The 16,333-nt window shown below is 55.7% G+C and overlaps 1 protein-coding gene and 1 long non-coding RNA gene across 3 annotated transcripts in view; one reads left to right on the top strand and one right to left on the bottom strand.

The window, feature by feature from the left end:
- On the bottom strand, positions 43–4,674 carry LOC106503592. Its single transcript, XR_001917233.1, has 3 exons — positions 4,586–4,674; positions 2,975–3,099; positions 43–261 (listed from the first exon to the last, which is right to left on the bottom strand). It is a non-coding gene; the product is annotated as an uncharacterized LOC106503592 (long non-coding RNA).
- ATP2A1 (ATPase sarcoplasmic/endoplasmic reticulum Ca2+ transporting 1) overlaps positions 3,982–16,333 on the top strand; it is a 17,258-nt gene continuing 4,906 nt past the window's right edge. The window contains exons 1-12 of one of the 2 annotated variants that reach the window (XM_018040175.1): positions 3,982–4,302; positions 4,669–4,686; positions 5,088–5,170; positions 6,607–6,711; positions 7,624–7,762; positions 9,910–9,990; positions 10,861–10,946; positions 11,104–11,401; positions 11,842–12,008; positions 14,539–14,627; positions 14,919–15,021; positions 15,254–15,385. In XM_018040175.1, coding sequence (XP_017895664.1) covers positions 4,185–4,302; positions 4,669–4,686; positions 5,088–5,170; positions 6,607–6,711; positions 7,624–7,762; positions 9,910–9,990; positions 10,861–10,946; positions 11,104–11,401; positions 11,842–12,008; positions 14,539–14,627; positions 14,919–15,021; positions 15,254–15,385 — 1,419 coding nt within the window. In that variant the 5' untranslated portion in view covers positions 3,982–4,184. The remainder of the gene's footprint in view (positions 4,303–4,668; positions 4,687–5,087; positions 5,171–6,606; positions 6,712–7,623; positions 7,763–9,909; positions 9,991–10,860; positions 10,947–11,103; positions 11,402–11,841; positions 12,009–14,538; positions 14,628–14,918; positions 15,022–15,253; positions 15,386–16,333) is intronic. The other variant, XM_018040177.1, reaches the window with a different exon arrangement.

Below are 16,333 nucleotides of genomic sequence, written 5' to 3'. Positions count from 1 at the left end.
CTCAGTGTTGCCAACTTCAGAGCTGAGAGGCCAGAGGTCTGGGTCATCTTGAGTCCCTGTTGCTCCCAGACCTGAGCTTTTGGCCCATTGCTCCCGGGGGGACTGTCCTGTTTCTTGAGGGTTAAGTGCGGAGCCAAATGGTGCTTCTCAGGGTCTCCAGCTAAGTTCGCTTAGTGGGACAGGACCATGAACAGCAGGGTCGATGATCTCCAATCAGTACAGACCTTCCTGCTCTGAATTCTTCAGTTAAGGCTTCTTACCCTGGGGAGAAAACAGGCCAGGAGAGATTGTGAGGGGCTGGGCTAGGGGCACGGTGGCTGTGTTGGGAGATTGAATGTGGCCACCACAGCCTAGCTGCAGAGAGCCCCAGGGGCAGGCTGACCCGCCCCTCTTCTCAGAGCCAAGCTGGAAAGCTGAAGGCTGGATGATAAAGAGTGCTGGCTTCCACTCTTGCCTTTGCTTCTCATTTGCGGTGTGTCCTGGGCAAGGTGTAACCTCTCCAGGCCTCAGTAGCCTCATCGGTAAAATGGGAAGGTTCATCTAGGTTGAAGCCACTGACATGATTTTCTTGGCCTGGATGATGTTTCCATTGGAATTTCACATAAAAGTTCAGATCACTGGTTCTTCCCAAAAGTCAGAAGATCCAGCCTCACGTGGTACCCGCCTTCCACATCTGCTCCACGCCCACTGGCCCACTTTACTCAAGGAGGCTCCTAGCTGGGCCTGTGAGTGTTTGAATTTGCGACGTCTCCCTCTCCTCCCTGTACCCCTCCCCCACAGCACCCAGGCTCTGCTCTCTGGACTGAATTGCGGCTGTGCCTTCCTCCAACTGAGGGCACCCCTGGGCTTCCCAGCTCTGCAGGTGCCAACAAGGAGGAGCTGGGTTCTGAAGAATCCCACCTGTTCTGTTGGCCCTCTCCCTCCCCCACTTCCATCTGGCTAGGCCCCTTCCCATTCTGCCTCCCACTTCCTTTCCCAGGCAGTGTGGAGGCTCCACGCTCACGCCCCTCAGCCTCTGCCCCCACCTCCAGGAGGCCCTACCCATGCTCATGACCTTGCTATTCTGGGCCTTGCGTCCTGTTGGGAGATGGACAGGAGACAGCTGGGCTCATGGGCCACCCAGCCTGGGGGCTTGCCGGGGGAAGCTCTCCTGGTTTCGTCTCATCCTCGGGGCTCCCCCAAACCTGGGCCTAGGGAGCCTGGGGATAGAATTGGCCTTGCAGAGGGAGGGAGATGGATTGGGGATCTGGATGCTGTGTTCTCAGAGTGAGGTGGCGAGAGAAAGCTGTGGCGCCCCAGGGTAAGCAGGAGCTCATCGTCTCCTAATCTAGCAGCAACTGCTGCTGTGAGGCTCCCCCTCCCCGCCCCCCTCCAAACCCTGCCAGCCTTCAGGGCCTCGCCTTCTGAAGGTGGGTGGGCAAAGGGTACCAGGACCCCCTCATTCCCCCTCCCCCACCCCCCCAAGATGTGCATATCTTGGCTGGAGGAGCCTAAGATACTGTTTCCCTCTAAGCCTGTCTACTGATGTTTCGGCCGAGGTTCCGAACTGATGGGGAATGGCCAGGCCGTGCCTCAGTGGTCCCTTAGAAGTCCACCACTCCCGTTCTCAGCTCCAGCCCTCAGGATGGGATGAACACCTTCCAAATCTGGGCCTGGAGACCCTGGCGTAATGGTGTGTGTGTTGGGGCGGTGCTCCAAAAGAGCATGTGCCTCCATCCCAGTTCACACCCAGCCTCCCTGATGGTGATCCTTTTGCAGCTCTTGGCTGGTGGCTTTCCCTTCCTGGCTGCCATTTCCCCTCTGGGAAGTTGAGGGAGGCAGAAATGAATAACCTTAGAGGGCCTCGTTGGCAGCGGTGCCCTGTAAAGCCTGCGCCCTTCCCTCAGCCTCATGGTCTGAGTCCCTTGAAGCCACGGTCTGTCCAGTGTTCTCCCCCTTCTCCATGTTTGGGCATTCCTGCTCCTTTAAGGCAGTGCCCCTGTCACTCCTCCAGGGGGTGGCGGGGACAGGCCAGCCAGCACCAAAAGGCTTGATACTGGCCTAAGAAGGTAGGTGCTCGGCCAGGTGGAGGTGCCTGGCAGTGTGACCCCCAACACGCATGCCTCCTTGTCTGAGCCCCCCAAACTCCCCCAGGTCACCGCAGGATTCTGCTTCAGGGAGGGATTTATTGGACCCATGAAATGGGGGAGGCAAGGAGCACCGTGTCCTTAAGTCACCCGAGAAGCCACCCTCCCCTCCAAGTGCAGGCAGAAGAAAGGATGAGCTGGTGGGGGCAGCTAGATCCTGCAGTGCCAACCAGCCCTGCTGGCCTACCCACCCCCCAAAGTGGGGTTCCCCTCTCCTTTGCCCCACCGTCTGCTATACCACTGTCTGCTTGGGAACGTGGGTGCCAGACAGGGAAGCAACCGTGAGAACCCTTGCAGCGGTCCATGTGCCTCACTGTGGACTTAGGAAACTGAGCCCCAGACAGAAGGACTTGAGGCCAGGGCTGCTTCCACGAGGCTGCTGCTTCACCTCACTGACCTCGCACCATTCTCTCATGGAACCTTCCTCCTCTCTGCCCCCATTTCCTCCCCTGCCCACGCCCCACGCCACCCTCTGTCTGCTCCTCCTGCTGCCCTAGTAGTGACCAACAGACGCCCCTATCCCAGAGCAGGGGTGGGGGTGGGGGGTTCGGAGCAGCTGCTTCTCCAAGGAAGCTGACACCGAGGCCAGCCGCTCAGCAACAACTTGTGGCTTTGCACCCAGCTCTGGGCCCCCACCCACCTGGCTGCCGCCTGCCAGCTCCCTGCTGTCCGTTTTCCCCACTGCTCCTCAGACTTCCCTCTGACCCTGGCAGCCTTGTCTTTAGTCCCCCAGGTCTGTCTGTCCTTATTTCCCCTAGACCTGTCCCCATCAATCTGCCCGCGTCCATTCCCTGCCTCTGGAGCCTCTGCTTCCCCGGCCCCTGCCTTTGATGCCCCTTCCGTCGCACCTCTGCCCACGGGGTATGCCCAGCGCCTGAGCACGCAGTTCCATCTTTACTCCCCTTGAGCACAGCTCCTTCGGGGCCAGGGTGGAGTGCAGACCACATGCCATCCAGAGTCTGCCATGTAAACCCTGTGGATTGAAGAGAGCACAGCGTGGGACGAGGTGACCCTCATTCCGTGACTTGGGGTGACCCCTGCCCCCATTCTGAAACTTTGATCCCTCTCTGTCTGCCATCAGCACATTCTGTAGGCTCTTGGGTTTCCCGGCTGCCTGGGTATCCCATTTTCTTGGGGGGGGATTCCCTCTCAAGGATGGGGGGGCCCTGAAGGCTCTGTTCCCAGAGGTTGAGTTAGAGCCATGGGGTGGGGGTGGTTTAGGGGAGAGACAAGCAGTCCTGGCTCTGCTCACCAGGGCCTGGACACTAAATCCCTTGTTGATGGCTGCAGCAACCCCTCCCTAGGGTAGGGTTACCATCTTCTGCCTTGTCCCCTTGACCCTCTCCCCTCCCTGATTCCCCTTGTCCCTCTAGAGCCACTTCCTCTTGCCCCCAAAGGATGTCCTCCCCCTTTTCAGCCCCCTGAGGGCTGGGTATCTCTGCTGCCATTTCAACAAACTCAGTAAGGAAGGCTGAGACTGCAGCAGTAGAAGCAGGTTCAGAGGGGATGAGATGGGAAGGGGTTCGAGGAAAGGGAATAGAGAGAAGTGGGCTGAAGGGAAGAACTGGAAGGGGTGACTGTAAGAAATTCAGTGCAGCTCAAGAAGTCGGGGCAATTGGGGAAGGGCTCAGCAGCAGAAGACAGAAATTGAGGTCTCTCCCTGCCCCCTTCCCTGGGGCTGGGGCCACCTTAGCTTCCCTCATGAGTGACATCTCAGGCTGCAGCCCCACTGTTCCCCCTCGTCAGCAGAAATATCTCTCTCTTCTGACCCCTCCTGCTAGAGTTCCGGCCAGCCAATCCCTGGTCTGAGGGAGGGGGGAGCCTGGCCCCCCCACTCCCTCATAAGGACCAGCTGGGGGCTGGGGGGGTGGCCGGCTGCTGTAAGTGGAACGGGGGTCAGAGCTTCGTGAAGGGAAGAATAACCTGGGGGGGGGAAGGAAAGAAAAAGGAAGAAACCCAGACAAACAGGCAGGTGGATACACTGAGGAAGGCCCCCGACGTGTGAGAACCCCCCCCAGAAGGAAGACACCGCCCCCTGGCCCCCAGGAAGGGAGCACCATGGAGGCTGCGCACTCCAAGACCACAGAAGAATGTTTGGCCTATTTTGGGGTGAGCGAAACTACAGGCCTCACCCCGGACCAAGTTAAGCGGCATCTGGAGAAATATGGCCATAATGGTAAGTGTTCCCTGGAGGAAAAGGCTGGTAACACCCTCCTACATCCCTACAACATACACACACAGACACACACACACACAGAGACTCACTTACACACACTGACACACACACACACTAAAGCCTCTCCCTCCAGGGTATCTTAGGGAAGAGGCAAGACCTGGTCACTTGAGGGCAAGGGAGGGGAGGATACTGAGAAAGCAGGATCCCTGAGTCCCTGAGTTTTGGCAAGTTTTTTGGGACAACCTCGGTGAACCTCAGCTTTTTGGTGGCCTGATTCTCTTACCTTAGTCACAAAGTCCTGGTTGTGGGTGGCATTAGACTGAATGCCAAATGAATAATATCCTTTTCTTCTTTTTCCCCGGGCAGAGCTCCCTGCTGAGGAGGGTAAGTTACTGGAAGCCCTGAGCTCTCACAAATGACACCTCCTTCCCTCTGGGCCCCGCTCCCTTCTCCCTGTCCTCTCCTTCCAATTCCTGGGGCAAATGTTCCTCCCCAAAGGTTAGAGTCTGGCTGGGGGCAGAAGTTTCCAGGCACGTTCTCCTTGAGGCATCCAATCCTTGAACAACTGCCCACCACTTTGAGGAGCCTGTTTCTGGACTTCGGGCCAGCTCCCTCGGCCCTCTTCTCAGTACCAAATGGCCTGCCCATCACCCTAGACCTTTCCTGCTCCAGGCTGGACTCCAGCCTGCACCTGGAGTCCCTGCATTCATCCGTTAGACCTTAACATCGCTCCCCCCACCCCCGCCCCCGCCACCTCCCTCCCCTCCCCTTGCCTCTTCCCTCAGGGAAGTCCCTGTGGGAGCTGGTGTTAGAGCAGTTTGAAGACCTCCTGGTGCGGATCCTTCTCCTGGCCGCCTGCATTTCCTTTGTAAGTGTGTTGCGCGGTGGTGCGGCGGGGGAGGGGGGGCGGGGGTAAGGGGGTGTATCTAGGGGCTGGCCTGAGCTGTGGATTGGGGGGATCTGGAGAATCTGCTCGTGGGCAGCCCCAAATCAGCGGCTCCTTTGGTCCAAGCCCTCAGCATCCTGTCCTACAGACTAGAACTGAGGGAGAGGGATGACGCTGACTTGCATACTCCTCTGTCCTCCCCCACACCCCGCAGGCAGGTTTTATTTTAAGCTTTAAGGATGTTCTCAGCCAAAACACTGAAGCTAAGCCGCCCCCGGAGCTTCAAGGGCTCCGAGGGCTCGGGTTACCCCCACAGCGCCGGGCTCCGGGGCTCAGATGCTACTGCTGTTCCCAGGCCACCACGGCTCCCAGCATGCCCCGGGGCTCACACACGGCTCCGCCAATCCCCGAGCGTCCCGGAGCTCCTGCCCCTCCCTCCTGACGCTGATTGGTCGAGACAGAAACTGCCTCCTAGAGGCGGGAAAGAGCTGCTAGTGCGAGGGGAGCTCCAAAGGCGCTCAAAGGCCCAGACCCCTCACCTGTCCCTGGGCCTCACCTCCCAGCTCCCCCTATCAGGGCTGGAACTCCCGGGACCCCCTTCCTCGTCCACTTGACCTGACCCTCCCCTTCCTCGTCAACCTCAGGGCTACCCCCACCCGCCTCCCAAGGGCCTGCCTCGGCTCCTGCCCTGGAGCTCCCCTGCGCACCTACCAGCCTAGCAGTCCCGCCTGCATTTTGGACTTCCTTTCTTAACATCGTAGTCCTCCTGGAAGACAGGACTCTGGAGGCAAAAGCGTCTCCTTGTCCCCTGGTCTCTGTAGTAGAGGCCCCGCAGGCCCCTGAGTACTAGCTGGCAGAACCCCACTTCTCCCTTCTCAGATTTGCTCCTTGACATTTGCCTGTGGCTGTTGCCTGGCAGTGGCAACAGCTGGGGTGGGGTGTGTACAGGAGGCCCCGTAACACTATCCCCGCCTCCTGCTCCCTCATGAAATTGGAGCTTCCCTGCCTCAGGCTGTGGGGGAGGGCTGTGGGTGGGCAGGGCGCCTGCGAGGACCACAGGGTTTTTTCTATCGGGTTTTGGCTCCCGTGGGATGGATGTGGCTTGAGGGTAGTTGGCCTGGGTGTCCCCTGAGCTTCGTTTACAAGCCAGCAACTTGGTCAGGGAAACCTGAAAGCATTCCCAGCTAATCCCCGAGCTGTGCATGTCTGTGCCCGCCTGTTCTCGCTGAATAATAGCAGTGGCTGCGCTTGTGTGAGTTAAAGGAGTGGACCGTGTAGGCACTTAAAGGGATGTGGGGCTGCAGTGCCTCCGTGATGCCCCGCCCACTTTGCTCCTGCACGTGTTCTCATCTCTGTCTGCTCCCTTTAACCACCTGAGGGGCTTTATTATCTGTTGATCTCCTTCCCTTGCTCCCCAGGTGCTGGCCTGGTTTGAGGAAGGCGAAGAGACTGTCACCGCCTTTGTTGAACCCTTTGTCATCCTCTTGATCCTCATTGCCAATGCCATCGTGGGGGTTTGGCAGGTTAGCTTTGACCCCAACCCACCCCACCCCATTCTTTCACATCCTGACACTGGACCTGAGGCCAGCCTCCCTCCCTGTCTCCTCCTCCATCACTTACCCTGGGCTTGCCTAGTATCTGGTCCTTTTGCCCAGTCCAGGAGACTTGGTATTCCCACTTTCACTTGCTGGTTGTTCAACCCTGGGCAGGTGCCTTCATCTCTCTGAGTCTCAGTTTCCTCATACATAAAATGGGACTCATAATCCTGTCCCTTGAGTTGTGGTGAAATTTATCAAGATGATGAGTGTGAAAGTACCCAGCCCTGTGTCTGGCATGTAGGAGGATTTCAGTAAATGCTCATTTAATATCCTTCTTCCTCTTGCTTTCTACCACCCTCTGCTTTTCCTATCCCCTGCTTCCTGATTTTCTTTGATTCTCCTTCTTTCTCTTCCCAAAACCCCTGTAGTAGTAGTAGCAGTGTTAGTTGCTTAGAGTTGCAAAGAGTTGTCCAACTCTTTGCGACCCTATGGATTGTAGCCTGCCAGGCTCCTCTGTCCATGGAATTCTCCAGGCAAGAATACCAGAGAGGGTAGCCATTCCCTTCTCCAGGGGATCTTCCCAATCAGGGATCAAATCCACATTGCAGGCAGATTCTTTACTGTCTGAGCCACCAGGAAAGCCCCTAAACCCCCTTACCTATTCTCAGCTATGAGTGATGGTATCCTCACTCATCATGTGAAGTTTGTCCGCTCCCATAGGCCAGGAGCCAGGACCACATAACCTGCCTCCTTCTCTGTGATGCCCCAACTTCCCCCACGACTCTGGCCCCTGCTCCTCCATCTCTACCCCACCCCATCCTCCTTGACCAGTCCCTTCTCACTCCACCACCCTCTTTTCTCTGCTGACCCTCCTCTCCTCAACCCTATTCCCCCCAGGAGAGGAATGCAGAGAATGCCATCGAGGCTCTGAAGGAATATGAACCCGAGATGGGGAAGGTCTACCGGGCTGACCGCAAGTCAGTACAGAGGATCAAGGCTCGGGACATTGTTCCCGGAGACATCGTGGAGGTGGCTGGTGAGTGATGGGAACGAGTGGTCCAGGATGGGTTTTGAGGCCAAGAAGATGTTGGGGGTAGGGTGGGGGTGGGGGCTGCTCAGCCCCGATCCCGCGTCTAAGAGGTAGCCAGGATGGTGTCTGGTAGTCTTGGCTTCTCCTTCTCAGACTCCTCGGGGGTCACTCCAGGGCACTGTGGCCACGGCACATCCTCTCCACCAGAGTCTGAGCAGGAACAGCCAGTCCTGTCCCCGAAGCTGCAGGCAGACCCCTTGTTCCCCCTCCTCTCAGCCAGCCCTTGCGAGCGACAGGTGGAACCCAGTCCCTGCCAAGGGCCCCGTCTCCACCCCCTCCTGAGGCCTGGCTTCCCTCTCCTTCCACCCACCCCCAAGCTTGGTCAGCTTTAAATCTTGACCTCTCAGTGCCCTTGAGGCCTCTCAAAGGGGAAGGAGCGACAGTAGAAGGGAAGGGGGGGCCAGAGGCTCGAGCCCCCGACCATGTAAGGGAAACTCAGGCCCCAGCAGAGAGCACGGGACCTGGAGGAGGGGAGCTCAAGGAGGGCCCCGCCTCTCCGGCGAGGGACACTTAATGCCTGACCAGGGAGGGGTGGGGGCCGGGAGGCTAAGATTACTGGGATTCTGCCCCCTTCAGCGGTTTTTATATTTGCCCCACACCAGCCTTCCCACATCTCCAGGCCCCTGGCATAGGGAGCCGTGTCTTTCTAGGGCCTGCTTCCCTCCACCAGACACCCAAGTCGCTACCCTGGGAAGCTTGGCGAAAGGGAGGGCGGACGGGCTGAAGACCCCAATGCTGCATCCCAGGGCCCATCTGCCACCGTGACACTTTGGAGTCAGCGCCATGAATGTCTATAAATATCCCTTTGGCTTGGGTGACAGGGTGTCCCGCCCAACTCCATTGCTGACCTCCTCCCTTCTCCGTCAGCTTCCTCTGGCACGGGAGGAGGAACCTTGGGAGCAGGGAAAGGAGAGCAGTCAAACCCCATCCCCGGGACCAGCCTTGGGACCAGGCAGGATGAGGCTAGGGGGCGGTTCTCTTCCTTGGAGAGGTCTCCAAGTCTGGTGGGGCATCCGCCATGTCTCTCAGGTGGTTTCTTAGGCTGACCCCCTCTTTCTGTGCCCATCCCTTGGCCTCCCCCCACTTTTCTCAGCTATCTACTGTCTATGGCTCCCCCCTGTCCCCCCACCCTGCTGAAGCCACCACCACTGCCTTGTTCCCTACAGATGCCCCTTCTCCCCAGCCCATCTCCCCGGGTCACTCACACTGGCTTCCTGCCTTCCCTTGATGCTCAGACCATGGCCCAACAGGCTTCTGATATGCATCCATCCCCTCTATGTGGGCCTGGCGGGCCTGCACCCTCTGCTTCCACCGCTGCCCCCTGTCCTCCTGTATCTTCGCTTCTCACACTTCCCTTCCTGTCTTCTTACTCCTCCTTTTGTCTGGGTTGACACTGATTTTCTCAATTCCCAGTTTTTTTTTTCCTGTTTCTTGCTACCTTCTCCAGCTGTTCCACTTTGTTCTCGTCCATGGATACATGTCTATCTGACTTACCCTAGTTTTGGGGGGTCGGGGCTGCCTCTTGTGGCATGTGGGGTCTTAGTTTCCCAACCAGGGATTGAGCCCGCAACCCCTGCATCGGAAGCATGGAGTCTTAACCATGAGCTGCCAGGGAAGTCCCTGACTCATCCTGTTTACTCTAGTTCTTCTCATGCCTGTCCCTCCTCACCTTTCTCCCTCTCGTTTCCCTCTCTGTTCTGCTGTCTCCCATCCTCACTTTTAGAGCTTCCCTGGTGACTCAGTGGTAAAGGACCTGCCTGCCAATGCAGGAGACTCAAGAGTCGTGGCTTTGATCCCCGAGTCGGGAAGACTCTCTGGAGGAGGGCATGGCAATCCACTCTAGTATTCTTGCCTGGAGAATCCCCATGGACAGCAGAGCCTGGTGGGCTACAGTCCGTGTGGTCGCCTAATAGGGAGAGGAACATTTGGCAGGGAGACAGTGGGAGCGAGGGTTTGAGGGATAGCCTTGCTAGGATGACAGGAGCATAGCCCAGGCGACCCCCTGAGACCTGAAGGAGGAGGTGAGGTCTTCAGACAAAGATGGGGTTTTCTCCCTTCTCTGCTGACTTCATGCCCCTCTTCTCTCTTCACAGTGGGGGACAAGGTCCCGGCAGATATCCGCATCCTCACCATCAAGTCCACCACCCTCCGGGTCGACCAGTCCATCCTGACAGGTCTACTGGCCAGGGGGCTGGGGGGGGGTAGTGGTTTGCATTACAGGAGGATTTGATGCGGGAGGAACTGAGAGGACAGAGAAAAGGGACCCCTGGCCATAGGGCCCCTGTCCTGGCCCCATCGTGGCAGCGATGTTTGCCCTGGTCAGCTCTGCTCACAGCCTGAGCCTGGAACATGGGGTCACAGGAGACAGTGGGATGTTTGTGCCCATCTCTAGATGGCCGATAACTCACCCCTTCCACACAGATTATGTGGGCACGGTCACTCAGAAAACCATTCTGCCTTTTCAAAAGCCCCCAAGTGAGGAAGCATAGGTTCTAGGATCAGATACAGGGTTCAGACCCACTTAAAACCTCAGCTGCTTCCGTTTCTGCCCTGGGAGAGAGGGGAGAGAGCCAGTGAGCTTGCTCTGTGGTTCAAGGAGGCCAGCTGGGCTGGCTCAGGGTGATTGCCTGAGCTCCTGCCCTTCCGGTGAGGGAGAAAAGGTCCCCACGGTGGGGGCCTCTCCCTTCCACGAAAGTGCTCTCCAATTGAGAGCGCACTTCCACGTACATCCGCTTATTAGATTTTCACCAAGGCTGTGTTCTGAAATGTACACGTCATTGTCCCCGTTTCACAGAAGAGCAAACCGAGGTTAAGTCATCCAAAGCCATGCAGCTTGTGAGTAGTCAGGCAGAGATTGGGGTCAAGGCCTTTTTTCTCTAAGGGCAATGAGTTTCCCATCTGCCTCCAGGGGCTTCTTTTCAGAGTCCAGACTTCCTCCAGGATTGTTGCTTGGTCCTTCCTAGGCTGAGAAGAGAGAGAGTTAGGGGCGGGAAGTCTGAGAGGACATGACATCATCTGAAAACCCCTCCGGCCCTTCTCCGCAGGCGAGTCTGTCTCTGTCATCAAGCACACAGAACCTGTTCCCGACCCCCGAGCTGTCAACCAGGATAAGAAGAACATGCTTTTCTCGGTGAGCCCTTCAGGGCCAGCTGTCCTGTGCTCCAGCCAGGGGGCCCTGGTCTGGGAGAGATGTGACGGCAAGGGAGGAGATGAGGCCCACAGCTTGGGGGGTGTGCTGCAGCACGAGGGGCGTTGTCCGACTCCCTGCCTCTTCTTTCCCTTCCCAGGGCACCAACATCGCAGCCGGCAAGGCCATCGGCATTGTGGCCACCACAGGTGTCAGCACCGAGATTGGGAAGATCCGTGACCAAATGGCCGCCACAGAGCAGGACAAGACCCCTCTGCAGCAAAAGCTGGATGAGTTTGGGGAGCAGCTCTCCAAGGTCATCTCCCTCATCTGCGTGGCCGTCTGGCTCATCAACATCGGCCACTTCAACGACCCCGTACATGGGGGCTCCTGGATCCGTGGTGCCATCTACTACTTTAAGATCGCCGTGGCCCTGGCTGTAGCTGCCATCCCCGAAGGTAGGGCGACCTCTCTGTCTCCTCCCGTTTGCTCCTCTCATCTGCAAAGACCTTTTATCCGAATAAGATAACATTTACCAGTCCCAAGGATTAGGACCCGATATCTTTGGGGGCTGCTGTTCAGCCAGGTGGCACAGCTGTTAAAAGAATCTCTCTGCCAGTGGAGGAGACGTGATGAGACGTGGGTTCAATCTCTGGGTCAGGAAGATCCCCCTGGAGAAAGAAATGGCAACCTGCTCCAATATTCTTGCCTGGGAAATTGCATGGACAGAGAGGCCTGGTGGGCTTCATGGTCCACAGGGTCCCAAAGAGTTGTATACGACTGAGCACGCGTGCATGCACACACGCGTGCGCACACATGCACACACGCACACACACACACACACGGGTCTCCCTCTGTCCCCCAGTTTAGTTCCCTCACCCCCTCTTTTTCCCCACAGGCCTTCCTGCAGTCATCACCACCTGCCTGGCCTTGGGCACCCGCCGGATGGCAAAGAAGAACGCGATCGTGAGGAGCCTGCCCTCCGTGGAGACTCTGGGCTGCACCTCTGTCATCTGTTCCGACAAGACGGGCACCCTCACCACCAACCAGATGTCTGTCTGCAAGGTCAGGGCAGGGTGGCAACTTCCACTCAGATGGGAGGTGAAATGGTGGGGTGATTCCTTCATCACGGGCCTGAGAAAGAAATGCTCAGAGGGCACAGGGCGCCATCCTGCCAGCTATGAGAGGGAGCAGAGAAGCCCATGTGTCCTGGGCAGACAGCTCTCTTGGCCCGCATCCATGTGCCAGACACTGCCGTGTGTTATCTCTAATCCCCCACAGCTGCCCCAGCAGGGGAAGGTTTTGTTACCTAGTTTTCCAGAGGAGGAAACTGAGGCTCTGGGAAATTCCATGCATAGTTAATAAGGAGCAGAACTGAGTTTCAGACCCACGTCTATCTGGCCCTGGAGTACCTGCCTGTGCACCAGACTACCCTCCAGAGTGGTCCTGGGTGACGGGGCAGGACTAACCTGGCCACATGAATCCCAAATGGCATTTCCTAAACCAGGGCCCTTGATCTTGGGCCTTGGACCCTTTGGCCATCTGGACCTCTACATTTAATATTTTCAGTGTATAAAATAAAACACACAAGATCCTGTTTTTAAAATGCACTGGATTGGGAATTCCTGCCGGTCCGATGGTTAGGACTTGATGCTTTCACTGCCATGGCCCAGCTTCCATCCCTGGTCGGGCAACTAAGATCCTGTCAAGCTGGGCAGCGCAGGCAAAAACAGAAATAAAATGCACTGGATTACAGAGGAAACCACTGATTGAAATACAGCAATCAAAATATTTTAAATCGTGATTTGATAACACATATGCTCCTTTAATAATGTATTAAGTAGCAAGTCCAGCAGTAGTTCTCATAAGCGCCGTAACGCTGAGGCAGGGATGAGTATAAATGCTATTTTGAGAGCCCTGAAACAATGCAACGTGATAGGAGAGTGTTTATGATTTTATTGGTGGCCAAGTCACAGGTTTTGCTAATGCTAACGTGGTGCATTGCCCACATTCATAACTGGGCGGAAATGCTAAATATCAGAGAAAAAATGGAACGTAATTTTAAATTTTTTATTCATTTTTAATTGAAGGATAATTGGTTTACAGTATTGTGTTGGTTTCTGCCAAACATTAACACGAATCAGCCATAGGTATATCTGAAAAAGATGTTAGTTTTGTTTTGCCATCAAAGTTCACAGATCCCTTGGTCTGTGGGGTCATCCATGGACCCAAGGCAAAGAACCCCTGACCTAAACACAATTCTCTAGACTAGCATGTCTGTGAAATAGAAATTACTGTCCTAAGAATCAAGGCCTCTCAGACCAGGCACAGAAAGGCTGTACCATAGGCCTGCTGGCATTTGAAAGCCTCGGAGAAGGCTGACCGTAGAGAGGGTGGATTTCCCTCTATTTAACCCAGATTTTCCCAGACTTTGCTGGCCGCAGAACCATTTTATCTTGGAACGTGTCTTAAGCCCCATCCCTTCCACACTTGCTCTGGTTCAGGGTGGGCTTCTCGCCTCTGTGCTACGTGACCTACATTCCCTCCAAAGCACTTGCATCAAAGCCAGGCCACTGGGCTCCTGTCTTGTTTCATAAAAATGAACTCATTGCACCCATTTGAAAAGTTAAGAGATTTCATAGAAAAATAACCTGAGTTTCTAGTTCTTCCTGCAAAACTGGAAGATCTCGCTGCAAGAGGCTGGAGCTGTAGATGGGTCACATGCTGACACGTGGACCGATGGCCGCAGTCCCCAGAACATCTTGTGATGCACCTCTCATTTTACCAGTTGATCTGGAGGGACCTTCAGTGTGACCGGCAATAACCTTAAAAAAATAATAATTTTATTTATTTATTGGCTGTGCTGGGTCTCTAGTTGTGCGAACTTTTCCCTTGTTGTGGCGAGCAGGGTCTACTCACTCATTGCAGTGTGCAGGCTTCTCCTTGTGGTGGCTTCTCTTGTTGCCGAGCTTGGGCTCCATGGCATGTGGGCTCAGCAGCTGTGGCTCCCAGGCTCTAGAACACAGCTCGACAGTAGTGGCACACGGGCTTGGTTGCTCCGTAGCATGTGGGATCTTCCTGGATCAGGGATCGAACCTGTGTCTCCTGCATTAGCAGGCGGCTTCTTTACCACTGAGCCACCAGGAAAGCGGTGCAATAATTTAAAATATATATATATATTCATTTTATTTATTTGTCTGCGTGGGGTCTTAGTCATGGCACCTGGGACCTTTGATCTTCACTGCAGCATGTGGGCTGTCAGTGGCAGCACGTGGGATCTAGTTCCCTGACCAGGGAGCCAGTCCAGGCCCCTGCATTGCGAGTGTGGAGTCCTAACCACTGGACCACCAGGGAAGTCCCGTAACTTATAAGGCCATGGACACAGAATAAGAAAAATGATTTGCAAGGGAGTGGTGGGAAAGGGGAGGATGCAGGAAGGAAAAAGGAAGAATGAGTGGGGGGATGGTGAGGGGAAGTTGGGTAAGTGTGTGCAGCTGGCCGGACAGGGATGCTCGTGGCCCGGCCCTCACCTAAGTGCAGACTGCCTTTGGACACAAGGAGAGTTAGCCATGTGTGCGCACCCCCTTCTCTGCAGATGTTCATCATCGACAGGGTAGATGGGGACCTCTGCCTGCTGAACGAGTTCTCTATCACTGGCTCCACTTACGCTCCTGAAGGAGAGGTGTAAGTCCCCCCAAAGGTCGTCTTCCGTTTCCCTGTGCCCCTTCCCTACCACACACACAAACACACAGACACACACACACCTCCTCTCTCCCCCGGGGCCCTCCCTCTAGTTTTGTCTTCCTGTTTCTCTCCTGTTCTTCCCTGGCCTCGTTCTCTCTCCCACCGCCGCGCATCACCACGTTGGTGCCACCTCCCCCGTCCCTCGCTGCTTTCCCCATGCTCTCTCTGCATCTCATTCCCCGTCTTCTCTGCCTGTCTCTTTCCCTTCCTTCCTCCCTGCCCCGCTGCCAGCCTGAAGAATGATAAGCCAGTCCGCTCAGGGCAGTATGACGGGCTGGTGGAGCTGGCCACCATCTGTGCCCTCTGCAATGACTCCTCCTTGGACTTCAATGAGGTAACCTCTCCTCTCCTGAAGTGGCCCCTCCTTCCCCCTAGAGCTGGCTGTGTCCAGGCCTCCCCGACAGGCCGCAAAGAAGGGGTCTGGGGGAGGGGGTCCCTCATACCAAGCCTCCCCTGGGTGTAAGGGGAAGAGAGTAGTTTGCTCCCTTCCCGTTCTAGGTGGAAGGTGGGAGCAAGGGGCCAGGAGCCCAGGGCACCTACTTCCGCTTCCTTCTCTGCCCTCTCAGACCAAAGGTATTTATGAGAAGGTGGGAGAGGCCACCGAGACAGCCCTCACCACCCTGGTGGAGAAGATGAATGTATTCAACACTGAAGTGAGAAACCTCTCGAAGGTAGAGAGGGCCAACGCCTGCAACTCGGTGAGTCTGGGCGCTCCCTCCCAGTTGTCTCCACCCTGTACAGGCCAGGACCTAAGGAACCTCAGGAGATGGGGCCCCGCAGGGCCTTGTGCTGGGAGCCAGCCCGAATAAGCAGCCGGCCTGACCGCAGCTTTCCTTGACGAGGCTGACTTGGGGTGGGGCCTCCTGACCCTCACTTACACCGCTCTTCTGGTGCCCAGTTGGAGCATCCCTGGATGCACTGACGGTCACCTTCTCCACCATGTTCCTAGTGGAAAGGGACTGAGCTGGTCCCAGAAACCATGAGTGACCCATCCTGGGACAGCCCAATGTCAACTGCTACCCACTGCCTCTAGGAACACACTCATTTTTTAAATCAGATCTCAAGACTTGATTTGCGGCTTCCTTGTGGCTCAGATGGTAAAGAATCTGCCTGCAGTGTGGGAGACCCCGGGTTCAATTCCTGGGTCGTAAAGATCCCCTGGAGAAGGGAATGGCTACCCACTCCAGTATTCTGCCCTGGAGAATTCCATGAACAGAGGAGCCTGGTGGGCTACAGTCATGGGGGCGGGCTACAGTCCATGGGGCCGCAAAGAGTCAGACACGACTGAGTGACTAACACGTTTAAGACCTGATTTAGGATTTGAGAAATGTGACCACCTCATATGTTCTGCTTCCCTGATACACAAGTCAAAATCTGAGATTATTACTCTAAGTTCCCACTGTTAATATTTACTGAATGTCTATATTGATTTCCTCAGGGTTGTCTTATATTTCCCACACTGCCCATTCTTTTTTTTTTGTTTTTGGTAAAGGCAAGATGCTTATTGGTGTTTTAATATAACAAAAATATTGAAAGCCACCTAAGTGGCTTCAATCATTAAAAAAAATTTATAACTGATAATATGAACATCAACATATTTTTAATCTTATTTACTGTTGCTATTATTGTTTTGTGGAGAAACTTTC

The sequence above is a fragment of the Capra hircus genome, chromosome 25 (genome assembly GCF_001704415.2).
Source record: "Capra hircus breed San Clemente chromosome 25, ASM170441v1, whole genome shotgun sequence".
Taxonomy (NCBI): Eukaryota; Metazoa; Chordata; class Mammalia; order Artiodactyla; family Bovidae; genus Capra; species Capra hircus.
Note: the sequence above shows the minus strand (reverse complement) of the source record. Positions and strands in the feature narration are given on the sequence as shown.